This window comes from Phalangium opilio, unplaced genomic scaffold (genome assembly GCF_054372755.1).
Source record: "Phalangium opilio isolate 3A_F unplaced genomic scaffold, DU_Popi_V2 ptg000022l_1, whole genome shotgun sequence".
Taxonomy (NCBI): domain Eukaryota; kingdom Metazoa; phylum Arthropoda; class Arachnida; order Opiliones; family Phalangiidae; genus Phalangium; species Phalangium opilio.
Genome location: NW_028324154.1, coordinates 739,275 through 752,014, shown reverse-complemented (window position 1 = coordinate 752,014; position 12,740 = coordinate 739,275). Strand labels below are relative to the sequence as shown.

The 12,740-nt window shown below is 35.8% G+C and overlaps 1 protein-coding gene across 1 annotated transcript; it reads right to left on the bottom strand.

The window, feature by feature from the left end:
* Nucleotides 1-3,931: 3,931 nt before the first annotated feature.
* On the bottom strand, nt 3,932-4,783 carry LOC149694576 (uncharacterized). Its single transcript, XM_089867422.1, has 2 exons — nt 4,696-4,783; nt 3,932-4,398 (listed from the first exon to the last, which is right to left on the bottom strand). Exons 1-2 carry the CDS (start codon nt 4,781-4,783, stop codon nt 3,932-3,934), a joined length of 555 nt encoding a protein of 184 aa, XP_089723548.1.
* Nucleotides 4,784-12,740: the final 7,957 nt, after the last annotated feature.

Genomic DNA, 12,740 nt, shown 5'->3' with positions numbered 1-12,740 from the left:
CGGCTTCCCCACCCATCTGTAAGATTAAGATTTCAAGTTGGCACAAGGTTGGCAAATACAAATAGACCCCTTCGCGACCGACAGACCTGTTGCCGACCAATTATCCGATGCCTCGTGCTACAGGGGTAGTAGGAGAATGTTTTGGAAAAGGTTGCAGCTAGTTAATAGGAGAATATTTTGGAAAATGTGGCAGCTAATTATTAGGAGAATGTTTTGGAAAAGGTTGCAGCTAATTAATAGGAGAATATTTTGGAAAAGGTGGTAGCTATTTAAAGGGAGAATATTTTGGAAAAGGTGGTAGCTAATTAAAAGGAGCATATTTTGGAAAAGGTTACAACGAATTATTGGAACCAAACCAAACCAAACCTAAAATAACCTAACCTAAGCAAACCTGACCTGACCTAACCTAACCAAACCTAACCGTTAAATATAATTTGGAGGGATTTTGTCGATTAAATATGATTTGGGGGGATTTTGTCCATTAAATATGATTTTGGGGAGATTTTGTCCATCGTAGGAATTTTGGGGGGATTTTGTCCATCTAGTAGGAGTTTTGGGGGATTTTGTCCGTTACTTATGATTTGGGGTGATTTTGTCCGGGGGGATTTAGTCTGGGGGGATTTTGGGTCACACCCATGCTATCTGACAAAAACTGAATTTTAACTGGAACGTCGTGAAGACTACCTATAATTTGGAACTTATCATGACGTGAAACCGTGAGGGAAGAAAAATTTCCTATAAAATCGTGTTGGTAGTGTAAATCCAGATCTGAAAAAAAGAGCTATATTACAGCACTAAACTATTAGTTAGGCAAATTAACCTGTTCCTCACCTAATCTATTTTACAATATCTTTTTCACTTGTTATAAAGCTTCACTGTCACAAATACTGTATCCACCCGTAAAAGGTTTTTTTAAGGTGCAATCAGGCAGCACTCCGATGAAGGTCGCTTTCCAAGTTTCATACCATTGTAAGTCCTGCAATTTTGTTGCAAAGCCTCAACAGTGCCCATTGTCATTATAGTAACACCAGGGCTAATACTCTGGCTTATTGCCGCGCTTATTTCCGCGTTTAATGCTGTGGTCGAGAGTAACACTGGGGAGTCACTGTTAATATTAACGGTTGAACTACTAGGGGGACTAATATTGTCACAATTGTCCATTGATTTATTAATAAGGCCGAAGGTTAATTCATTTCTATCAAAGATTACACTTGACTTAGTACTACCGGTACCAAGACCCAAACCAAATTCATCTGTTGTTGTACTTTGATTTTTCACTTTCGGATTGGTTTGTGTAGATTTCACTTTCCCTTTGATCGCCGTCTGACATTTTTTATCTGTAGTTTCTTTATACGTCAAATCACACTGAGTACACGGGTTCATTTTGTTATAATCAAATTAATCGTCCAGCTCTAAGTTGAAACTACTAACTCTACGCAGTTAACCCTAACCAGGCCATACACCAAGATAAGCAGATGACACGAATTAAACACGCCGCAAAGTGGCGTCCGCTCTTTAAAAGGTCTACCATTTTCGCCCTGTCAACGATTGGTTAAATTCAAATTTTATGGGAGGTAGGATAATTCACTATGGTTATTCTGAAGCATAGGACGACTTGTATAGCTCAAAGCTACGGCTACTCACTTCCCCCTATTTTCTTCTGATTTTACTGAACTCATTGCCGATTTGGTTTGCGATGTTGTCCAAGTAAGGGAGTGTAATGTATTCAGCGGTTTTAAATTGGTTTTTGAAAGTGGTGTTTTTTCTATTAAGTTCCTGTGGGTTATTCGGTCGATGCCTCTATTTAATATAGAATTGTCAAAACCCCGATTTTTTGCTATTTCTTTGATAAAATTAATTTCTTGGTTAAAATTTGCTTGGTTGGAGCAAATTTTTGTTGCCCGGTCAATAAAAAAATAGGAGGTTAGTTTTTGGCTAAGGGGGTGCTGAGAGTTTGCATGTGGTGGCATGGCTACTGAATAAGGTTTTCTGTATACTTGTGTGCTCAACTTTTTATTCAGTTCTTTTTTGATTAGAATGTCTAAAAATGGCATTGATCTATTTTTTTTTCTATTTCTAATGTGAGTTCTATGGCTTGATAAATTCTAAAAATGTTTGTGAGTTACTCTGGCCATGCCGCCACAGTGCTAGTACATGATCTACATATCTCCATCAAAAATCAACTTTAAAAAGGGGAATTTAACAGAGCAATTCTTCCTAATTGGTCCATATATATATCACACAGTAATGGGCTCAAGGATGATCTCAGAGCTAAGCCCTCTATTTGAATGTATTCCTTGCCATTTGCTTTAAAAAATGGGTTTTTAACGGGTGACTCCCATAATCCCCCTGGACATAATCCCCCCAAAAATTTCCCCCCGTCCAAATGGGCATAAGAAAAAATCCCCCCATTTGCAGACAAAATCCCCCCAAACTGGAGACAAAATCCCTCCCAAATTGGAGACAAAATCCCCCGCTTACGGAACGAAATCCCCACCTTGGAAACGAACCCTTCAGGGGTCATTCCTATTTTAGAGGTCGTTTTCCACAGTGGAATTTTTTTTGGCAGGATAGTAGTAAAAATAGTAGTATTCCCCCTACGAGGAAAAGCGGAACCAATGATGGAGAAAATAGTATGAATTGCCGACTAACCATAAATTTCCGCCTTTTCCAAAATATCGCTGACTAACCATAAATTTCCGTCTTTTCCAAAATATCGCTGACTAATTATAAATTTCCGCCTTTTTCAAAATATCGCTGACTAACCCTAAATTTCAGCCTTTTCCAAAATATCGCTGACTAACCATAAATTTCCTCCTTTTCCAAAATACTGCTGATAACCATAAATTTCCGCCTTTTCCAAAATATTGCCGACTAAAAATAAAGTTTCGCCTTTTACAAAATATTGCTGCCTAACCATAAATTTCCGCCTTTTCCAAAATATCGCTGACTAACCATTAATTTCCGCCTTTTCCAAAATATCGCTGACTAACCATAAATTTCCGCCTTTTCCAAAATATTGCTGACTAACCATAAATTTCTGCCTTTTCCAAAATATCGCTGACTAACCATAAATTTCCGCCTTTTCCAAAATACTGCTGATAACCATAAATTTCCGCCTTTTCCAAAATATTTTTGACTAACCACAAATTTCCGCCTTTTCCAAAATATCGCTGACTAACCATAAATTTCCCCCTTTTCCAAAGTATTGCTGACTAACCATAAATTGCCGCCTTTTCCAGAATATCGCTGACTAACCATAAATTGCCGCCTTTTCCAAAATATTTTTGACTAACCACAAATTTCCGCCTTTTCCAAAATATCGCTGACTAACCATAAATATCCGCCTTTTCCAAAATATCACTGACTAACCATAAATTTCCGCCTTTTCCAAAATATCGCTGACTAACCATAAATTTACGCCTTTTCCAAAATATTGCTGACTAACTATAAAATGCCGCCTTTTCCAAAATATTGGAATTATGGAATTAAGTTAAAACAAAATCAGTAGTTTGCTTCTTTTGGTTTAGGAACATTGTTTGCAATACCTTTCACTCTTGTGAATTATACTTTTGCATTATTATTAAAGATAATCTTTGGATTTGGGCTTCCGTTTACCTTTACTTCTAAATGCCTATTATCTGGGGGATTTTCAATAAAATGATCCTTTCGGTAGGATTTTGTTGAACAGTTTTCCTTTTGGGGGATTTTGTCCTGGACGTTTTCTCTGGGGGGATTTTGTACAAACACGTCCAAAATCGGGGGGAAAAAGTCTTGGCAAATCCAAAATAGGGGGATTTTGTCCGGGGGGATTATGTCCAGGGGGATTATGTACGAGACCCGTTTTTAACACATAATTCTACTAATGTGATAATTTCAGTTATTTCTAAATGGTTTAGCTTTATGTTAACCAGCCGCTGTCGTAATTTTTCTATGGCGTTTTAACCGGGACGCTTGTGAAGAGCGAAACTACGTCGAAGGACACGAGTAAATCGTCTTTATTTATTTCTAGTTTTTTGAGTTCTTGAATTAACTCTCTAGAGTTGTTGAGCGAATGTTCGTGCTTATTTGCTAGGAAACCGAGTTTTTTAACAATTAATTTTGCGATGGGTTGGGCTGAAGAGTTAATATTTTCGACAATCGGTCTGAACTTTAATGTTGGTTTGTGGATTTTTGGCAAAATGTACATTCTAGGGGCTGCATAATGGGTGACGATAAGTTGTTTCTTTTCTATCGGTGTTAATGTAATGCAATCTTTTATCGTATTTTTTACTTTGGTGTGGAAAGAATTGGTTGGGTCCCTTTTTATTTCTTTATAAGTTTTGGTGTAACTGAGTAGTTTGTTTAAGCCTGGTGTGTATTCTTCTTTGTCTAATAGGACAATGCATCCGCCTTTATCTGTGCGTGTTATAATTAGGTCACGGTTGTTCTTAAGTTCTTTAAGGGCTGAGAATTGCTCTCTTGGAAGGTTGAGTTTAGGTTTGTTATTAGTTTTTATTATTTTAATGCACTCTGTGCTAAGCAGGGTTTATCTGTAGTATTAAGTTTATTAATTCCGGTTTCAATTTCCGTAATGAGGTCTTATTTATTTAATGTTTTAGGGGCTATAGAGAAATTTAACCCTAGTTCTAAGATTGCATTTTGGTTTTTTGTTAACACATGGGACGATTTGTTAGTTATTTTTTGTGTAAATACGAACACATAGTAACTCCGATGTTGAAGTTGAAAATTGAACGCATCGGAAAGCCTTGTCATACACACGGCTCGGGGTTTTTATCGACATATTGACTTTTGCCAACTAGGTCGGTGAGGAAATAGACAACGCGGTAGATTATCTTATCAGTTCAAATCAAGACGTCATTATCAGTTCGAATCCTTGCAGAGTCCCTTAATAATTTGATAAGTGTAAAGTGTAACGGAGTGAAATTTGAAAATGTCAATCGCGAACAATGGATGAAACGATTTTTCTTAGTTGAGAAATAAAATTTGACTGCCAAATGATGGTGTATTTAAAAATATTGGAACACAGGCGGGTCAAATTTGCTGATGTTACATACTTTGGTTCAGAATGAAAATACGAGCCTATAATTCAACCAATACTGAAACTTGAACAAGAATTGATACACCACTATCGTCGGGTCACATGAACTCAAAACAATATGGAAAACTTTAAAATGCTTGTTACAAATGAATAAGTTTCAATAAAAAGTGACGTGAAATGATTAACAATGCAAATACAAGTTACGCATTTCGCGTAAAATACACTTGAATGAGGAAAAATTAGAATGAAAGTCGTGCTATTCTACTTAAATGCAGTTGAAAACGATGTAAAATGAATAAAAATGTGAGACATATTGATGTTAAGCAGCTAAATGTAGCTTAAAGTTTAATTAATTAACTAAACCCCAATCAAACATTCCGTCAAAAGACTAAAAAGTCGTTTAAAGTGCTGTTAAAAGACTAATTTTCAATTTAAAGTGATGTGAAAGGGCAAAACATGTAATTAAAAGTTTAATTTCTTATGGGCCATTTATTTACCATCCGAGTTTCTCTATTCCCGTTCACCGACCTCGTTATTTACATTTCCTATCCTTGAAAACGCGAAATAGGCCTATCAATAAAGAGAAATTGGTTTAAGTTGAAATAATTTCGAAAGTTTATATTTAGGAGTATTTAATTCGGATATTAAGTTGAAATAATTCCTAAAATTTGGAATATGCCTATATATTCAGTTAAATAGTATTAAATTTGAATATAAATAACTCCTAAAATTGGAAATATTTTGAAATTGGCATAAATGATGAAAAAGTGGTCGGAAGTGTTGTTAATCTACTAAAATACGGATCAAGCTGACGTGAAATGAAATCATTCGATTGAAAGCCAACTAATATGACTAAGACAGTAGATCAAAGTGTTAATAAATTACTAAAATGTGTATTAAATCGCATTCAATGGAACTAAAAGCAGATAGACGTTCGTGAAATGACTAAAGTACAATTGTAAGTATTGGCAAAACACCAAAAATAGGTTTCAGTTCTGCTTGAAGTCTAATAAAAGTCCCGCTATTCGACTTAAATGTGTTTGATATTGTTATTATATTACTGAAATAAAACTGATAATGAAGTTGAAAGTTCAAAAAGTGGCCGAAAGTGTTGTTAATTTACTAAAATGCGTTTGAAAACGCTGTGAAACGAAAACATTCAATTGAAAGCAAACTAATATGACTAAGAAAGCGGATAAAAGTGTCGTTAGTCTAATCAAAGCTTTTTGAAAACGTTGTCAAATGAATAATTATCAATAAAAATTACTGTGAAATGACTTACATAACGAATAACAGTTACATCATATCTCTTAAATGTACTTGAAAGCGATGGTAAATAACTTAAATGTGTTTGAAATGGTTCTTAAGCGGTTGAACCAGAAAATCCTTTCACGATGCTGTTAAGTGGATCCCTAGTTTTAGGAAATGTGACCAGACTGGTTTATATTCCCCGGTGGGATGTTTGAAACATGTACCTCGCGGAATATGGACAGAGCACCTCAATTTACATAGAATTTAACAAAGTTTCGCATATTCTCCCAACCCAAATGGAATATCAAACCATCCGCAAGATTGATGACAAACAATCCATGCAGAGAACGGTGAAAATCCCAGAGTTCTTAGACCTGAGAGGGCGCTTTTTTAAATAGGCGGGTGGTGACCCCAGTAAACTCACGACACTTGGATAAATTGTCCTGGGCCGATCAAATGTTTTTACATCTCCAAGTGACGATATCGTGACGGAGAGGTATTACACTGGACGTGTCAGGGTGTGTGTGTCTGTCACCGCTTTCGCAGTTACCAAATCGGAGTTCACAGAAAGCAATTTTTCGCTCCCCATTATCATCGTTAGGATTAAAAAATACGAGGCGATCGGCTAGGGTTACAAGAAACGTCTAGCCTCCCAATGGCAGTGCTTCCACTGCAAACAAAACCTAGGGATTTTTTTCGTTTAAAGCATTCCAAAGTATTTCCTGATGCGTGAGCTGAACTAAATTGAATTCGAATTTATATACTTTCCCTTCATATCCAAAGGGATATAATAGAAGTATTTACCCCATCGCTAAATATAATGATGGCAATATAAAGCTTCACGTAATTGCCGGTTTCCTACTAATTTATTGAGAATCAATCGCCTTATATACTCTTAAATTTTTAAAAATTGTAATAGAGGTATACGCTTGAATTCAAACGTCAACATTAGCTATGTTTAAAATGATTTAGGGAATAAAATTTGTCAAAACGATTTAACTAGATATAAAATAACGTATATCAATTATATTCATTTAATTATTTAAGAAAAACCCATTAATTGCGTCTCGACTTAGAGAGGTTTATTTTGGTTTCCCAACTTGTTCTAGTCGCGTCGATCGAATATGTATCAACGCTAATTGTCTTGTATTTTGTTGAACTATGTGTGTCATTCGACGGGAAATGGAGTCAGATAGCGTGCCAGTATCCTTTTACTTAGATTGCTAAATCAGAGCCTTTATAGCGCATAGAGGATATAAAGAAGAGGAGTAGTCACTTTAACGTTTACCAATATAAAAGGGAATATCTCGCCAAATATTTACTATTCAATTCCGATTTTTCTATATGGGTACAATACCTTCTCTGTACAATACATATCATTAGTGGTTGAAAATGTCACCTACTTAACTGTATATGTGTGGAGGCGGAGAGTGATATTTAGACAAAAACTTTTACGATAACTGAATACAAAAACTGTCCATTCCTCTTCTTTATATCCTCTAAGATAGCAATCTACATTCTCACGTATTCGTGCGCGCTTGATAATGGTCATTATAATTCTAACGCTTTTTGATATTGTGCCTCAAAACGCTACAGCATACTGTAGAATATACACTTGGCCAAAAGTTGGCAAATGTAGACACACCTTAAAATCAAGTAACGATCGACATCGTCATTTCGCGAAACAAACAGACTCCCATGACATTAAATTTTCAGATCGCGTCTCCGTGGAAAATGACAACTGGCACATTTTTGCCAAATTTCGAAGCTAAATAACAAATTGCCTGGGAACATCAAATAACGTAATATAATATATCAATATTGCTCAAATAATTTGGCGTTATCGGGTAACGTAATCAACTATATTCAATATGTTATTTTCCAATGTAACCTTGAGAATGGCCCTGGATAAGGTAAGGTTTCAAAATTATCATTTGCAAAAATTGATCGCTTCCAAGACACTAGAGAAAGTGATTTATATAACGACATTTATATTCCAAGGATAAAATTTCTGTTTTCAGGCATTCGTCATGGAAAATACGGGCGAATTCAATTTCAAAGCTGTTTCTAAATATTATTCTGTTGTAGCGGAATTTTTAACCAATTTCAAAACGTAAATGCATGCAGTAATTAAATAAGCTTCCTGATTTTAATTTCGATTAATTACAGTAATAAGCTTCAATTAATTCCTGACGCTGGAAATCTCGTAAGTAAAATTCGAATTTTAATTTCATTTCTTTGTAAGAAAAGAGTTTACGAGTTTTTCACGAAGTATGGACAAAAAAATATTATTTTTGAATATTGAATAATCTTCGGCACATTTCCGACCGATTAAACTCTAGGCGTTTACTTTTTTTCAGAATACCGACTTGAGATATGATTTAACTAACTATTGGTGGAATATCCATAATAATAAAGCATACATAACTGGTTATCAACTGGGACCACCCATCCAATTCACATATTACACGTTTTTGGTCAAATACTTTCGACCGCAAGATGTTAAAGTCACCAGAATGTTTAACAGTACCGCTTATGGGGTATTAAATTTTGATAATGAACCTGACCCTTAAAATTAAACCCGAAAATAATTATCAGGCTTTGCTCATTTTACTCTTGTGGGCTCTACTTGTCAAAATTTTGTATTGGAAACTAGCACAATTGGGAACAACCCTTGGAAAAAAGCAAATAGGCAAGAGTTTGCATTTTACCTAAACGTTTTTGAATAATGTTAGGCTTGAATATATTCTTCTTAATACGAAAGTCATTTCACATTGAAACACGTAGGTTCTCTGGGGATAGCAATCGTGTTATTTGTGTCAATAACAAAAGCCAATGTGTATTCGTACCACGTTTACCAATCATCCCCATAAATCTATACTCTCGACGACTTAGTGAAGGAGCCCATCTTGAAGGTCTTCGTCCAAGTAGATTTTCACATTAAACGCTACATGAAAGTATGTCAGTATGTCTTTGAAGAAATATTAATTCCGCTGGTAAATCACAATATTATAGCATCTCTCTACTATTATGTTTTCCCTTTCTACATGATCTCTTCTTTTCAGACGTTTTAATCCCACTAAAAATTCTTAAGACAGGCAAATAATAATAATAATTATGATGCAGATCACCGATCACTTTTGACACTTTCCTTTAGAAAAGGTCGAATCATAAATATTATGCATTTCCAGAAATATTTCCATGATTTTTACGACGATTATCTGGAAAGGGTTATGAAACTGAAAGAGTCTGGGTTTAATGAAAAGGAAGTATTCAAAGCGAACGAAAATATAGCGTTTATAGCCTATTCTACGGTAATGCGACGTCACTGTTTCTGGTATAAACACCTAGAGGGAGTCAACTACGGGGAGATTTTCATGGAACAACCCTTCTATCTATTAATACAAAATGTCTTCGTGGACAAAGACTTGAAAAAGTAAATGATAAGAAAACAAAATGGAATGACCGAAGTAACAGATATTAAACTTTTTCTTTAAAGACATGATTATAAAACATCAATTATTTGAAAAAAAATACTTATCTTCGTTTTTTTCACCAAAATTACATTTGCATTGTTTTCGAAAGACAGATTATTCATTCTATATATCCTTTGTGGTATTAACAGTTTTCGAATGAAAAGGATTAGAATAAATATCCGAGTATGGATATGGGTTATTTTTAAAGGTTTCTCTTTTCGAACTATAAGGCAAAACGTTGTTTAAAACGACTAAATTCAACCGAAGGAAGAAATTTTATCTTTCATCATGATTGACATTTTAAACGTCGCTTTAGGGTGCTTTGGTTTTACGACCACGATTCAATTTGGGTCCCATTTTTTGGGTCGATGATTTAAAATGTTTTATAAATGAATCATGAAAATCTGGATAAAAGACATTATTAACAAAAAACCTTTGGTATATTATTGAGTGCGTGAGAACTGTTTTAAAAGTTGAGATTGAATTAGTTTGGTATGACTTCGACTTGCTATTTATAAGTAAACGTATAACACGAAACACGTAAATGGACACCGACAAATGCAAGGGCTGTGTTTTTATTTCACTATTGGGCTTAGTTTCCAGTATTAAAACGTATTGTAGTTCAAATTAAAAGCTGCAATCCTTTTAAATATCACTAACGAGGAACTGTTTCTATCATGGTCTACACTGGAAATCTAGCTGTAAATATAAACGATGTCACATGTTTCTGTTATATAGTAAATCTTTGACACGAACCATTTTGAAAAGAATGGAAAATTTAATGATACAAAATTTTTTGGCAAATGTAATTTTGGTGAAAAAAAACGAAGATAAGTATTTTTTTTAAAATAATTGATGTTTTATAATCATGTCTTTAAAGAAAAACTTTAATATCTGTTACTTCGGTCATTCCATTTTGTTTTCTTATCATTTACTTTTTCAAGTCTTTGTCCACGAAGACATTTTGTATTAATATCTGTTCCTTCAGTCTTCATTTTAATTAAGATTGTTAAGAAACTGTTGCATTTTCAAAATCTCCACTAAGCACAAACATAAATATGTATAGGGGAGCGTAAGCATAAGGGACCTAATATTGCTAGTTAGTTACTAATGCTTTCAGGTACCAGTTAATCAGTTATCACCAATGAGATTAATTTATCACTGAAAACATCAAATTTTCATAATAAAATTATTTTGGCCTTTCCTTATCCCCTGGCTTTGAGCATTAAAATTTTTAAAATAACACTGAGGATTATCTAGAATCATTTCTACTGATATTTCAAATTCAAAAGAATCAGAGTCATCGTTTTGAGTCTTTCAGATGACTGGCTTGGACTTATGTTGCTGGTATTTGGTTTTCGTTGTAGCAGTGTAACCAGGGATAAGGGAATTGAGATGGATTGCAAATAATGATGGGCGACCTACGGGCAGACTTGTAAATAGTGATAATTTCATCGAGAGCCAGCAGGGCTCCCAACCCCCAAAGCCTAATTTTCTTGGGTACCCGGGGCTCCCTAGTGGACAAGGGTAATTAAATAAAAAAACTCGAATATCATACTGAGGCATAGAACTATTTTGGTGTCGAGGAAAGCCGCGTATTTTTAACTTTTACTTTCACTTTTGAGTCTTGAACTCTTGTGAGAGTTCTCATCGCCCCGAATTTTTCAGGGTACCCGGGTGGTACCCGACCCCCTCTAAAAATATTTTATCAGGGTGTCCTGTGAATTTTCTTGGGTGTCACAGGCTCCCGGGTACCCCCTATTTACAAGTCTGCCTACGGCACCGTATCCCTCCCAATGTACCTCGCGCACGCTCCTACCCTTCGGTAGGCGATTGCCAAGTGCTGCCGCGTAGCGCCATTTTATTTGTATGAGAGCTAGCTTCTAATTTTAAGATAGAGGGGGCGCCCTTTACAATTTCATCCAGTACGAGTGTACGACCCTACCTAACCGCTGAGGATGCTGGGAGGACTACGGTGCCGTAGGTGGGGGTACACAGGCAACGCTATAGGTATGGGGGTTTCCAATACAAGGTGTAACCACAGAGAATATAGGGGAGGAGTGGAAAGAGGGGAAAATCTTGTTGCTCTTTTCTACCGCGCATCTTCAATGCGCAGTACCGAGGCATTTCCGTTTGAGACATTTAACGGTATCGTAGGTGGCGCGACTGAGCCGGAAACTCCCTCGTACCACTAGTATAATTTAGGGGTAACAATGTAATTTAGCCTTGTGGAGCGGGGGATCTTCAACTCCTCCCCTATATTCTCTTTGGTGTAACTGAGACAAAGTTTCTTCCTGCAAGCATAGCCCACTTGATCCGCGCTCATGGACGCAAGCTGCTCGCGCTATATAATAATATTTGACCACGTCGTCTGCTAAACTTAGGAATTGGACAATTAAACTTTTTGAGTTAATGTCTGGACTCTGGTTACCCTTGCATTTTCTTAGTGGTCCCGTGGTTTTATTTTTAAACTGGTCATTTGCCCTGTATCATTATTGTGTAAGAGACAGCCTGGCAGCCCCGTATTTGTTTACCCTGCCCATAGCCCACTAGATCACGCGTAACACTACGCAAGATGCAGAGCAGCGTCCGTGAGCATGGATCGAGTGGGCTATGCCCTGCCTGGCCAAGTCAGATATTTATTTCTTCTATGCGACTTAATTCTAGACATTCTTGAACGAATCATCTTGTGAAAATTTTATAAGCCAGGCTTCTGGCGCTGGGATTTTTCTGAGCCAAATTTTTTTAAATTTAAAAAAAATTAATTTCAACCGTTTTTCCTCTCTTCAGAAATTACTAATGATAGTGTGTTACATATTTATCCAAAATTTATATTAATTAATTAACACACTGTACATCCCTTTAATTTGTAATTTCGCACTTGGAAGAGGCTGAATTAAAAATATTGATTTGATGACAGGAATTACTGATAGTGTGATTGAATCTACCATTTATTTTGCCAGCAAAAAACG

Excerpts from the sequence above, each read along its gene's own strand:
- LOC149694576 (XM_089867422.1), bottom strand. The coding sequence starts at position 4,783 with ATGTCGATAAAAACCCCGAGCCGTGTGTATGACAAGGCTTTCCGATGC. Across the intron at positions 4,399-4,695 it reads ATCGGAGTTACTATGTGTTC|ATAAAGGCGGATGCATTGTC; the intron begins GTATTTACACAA and ends TAACACGCACAG.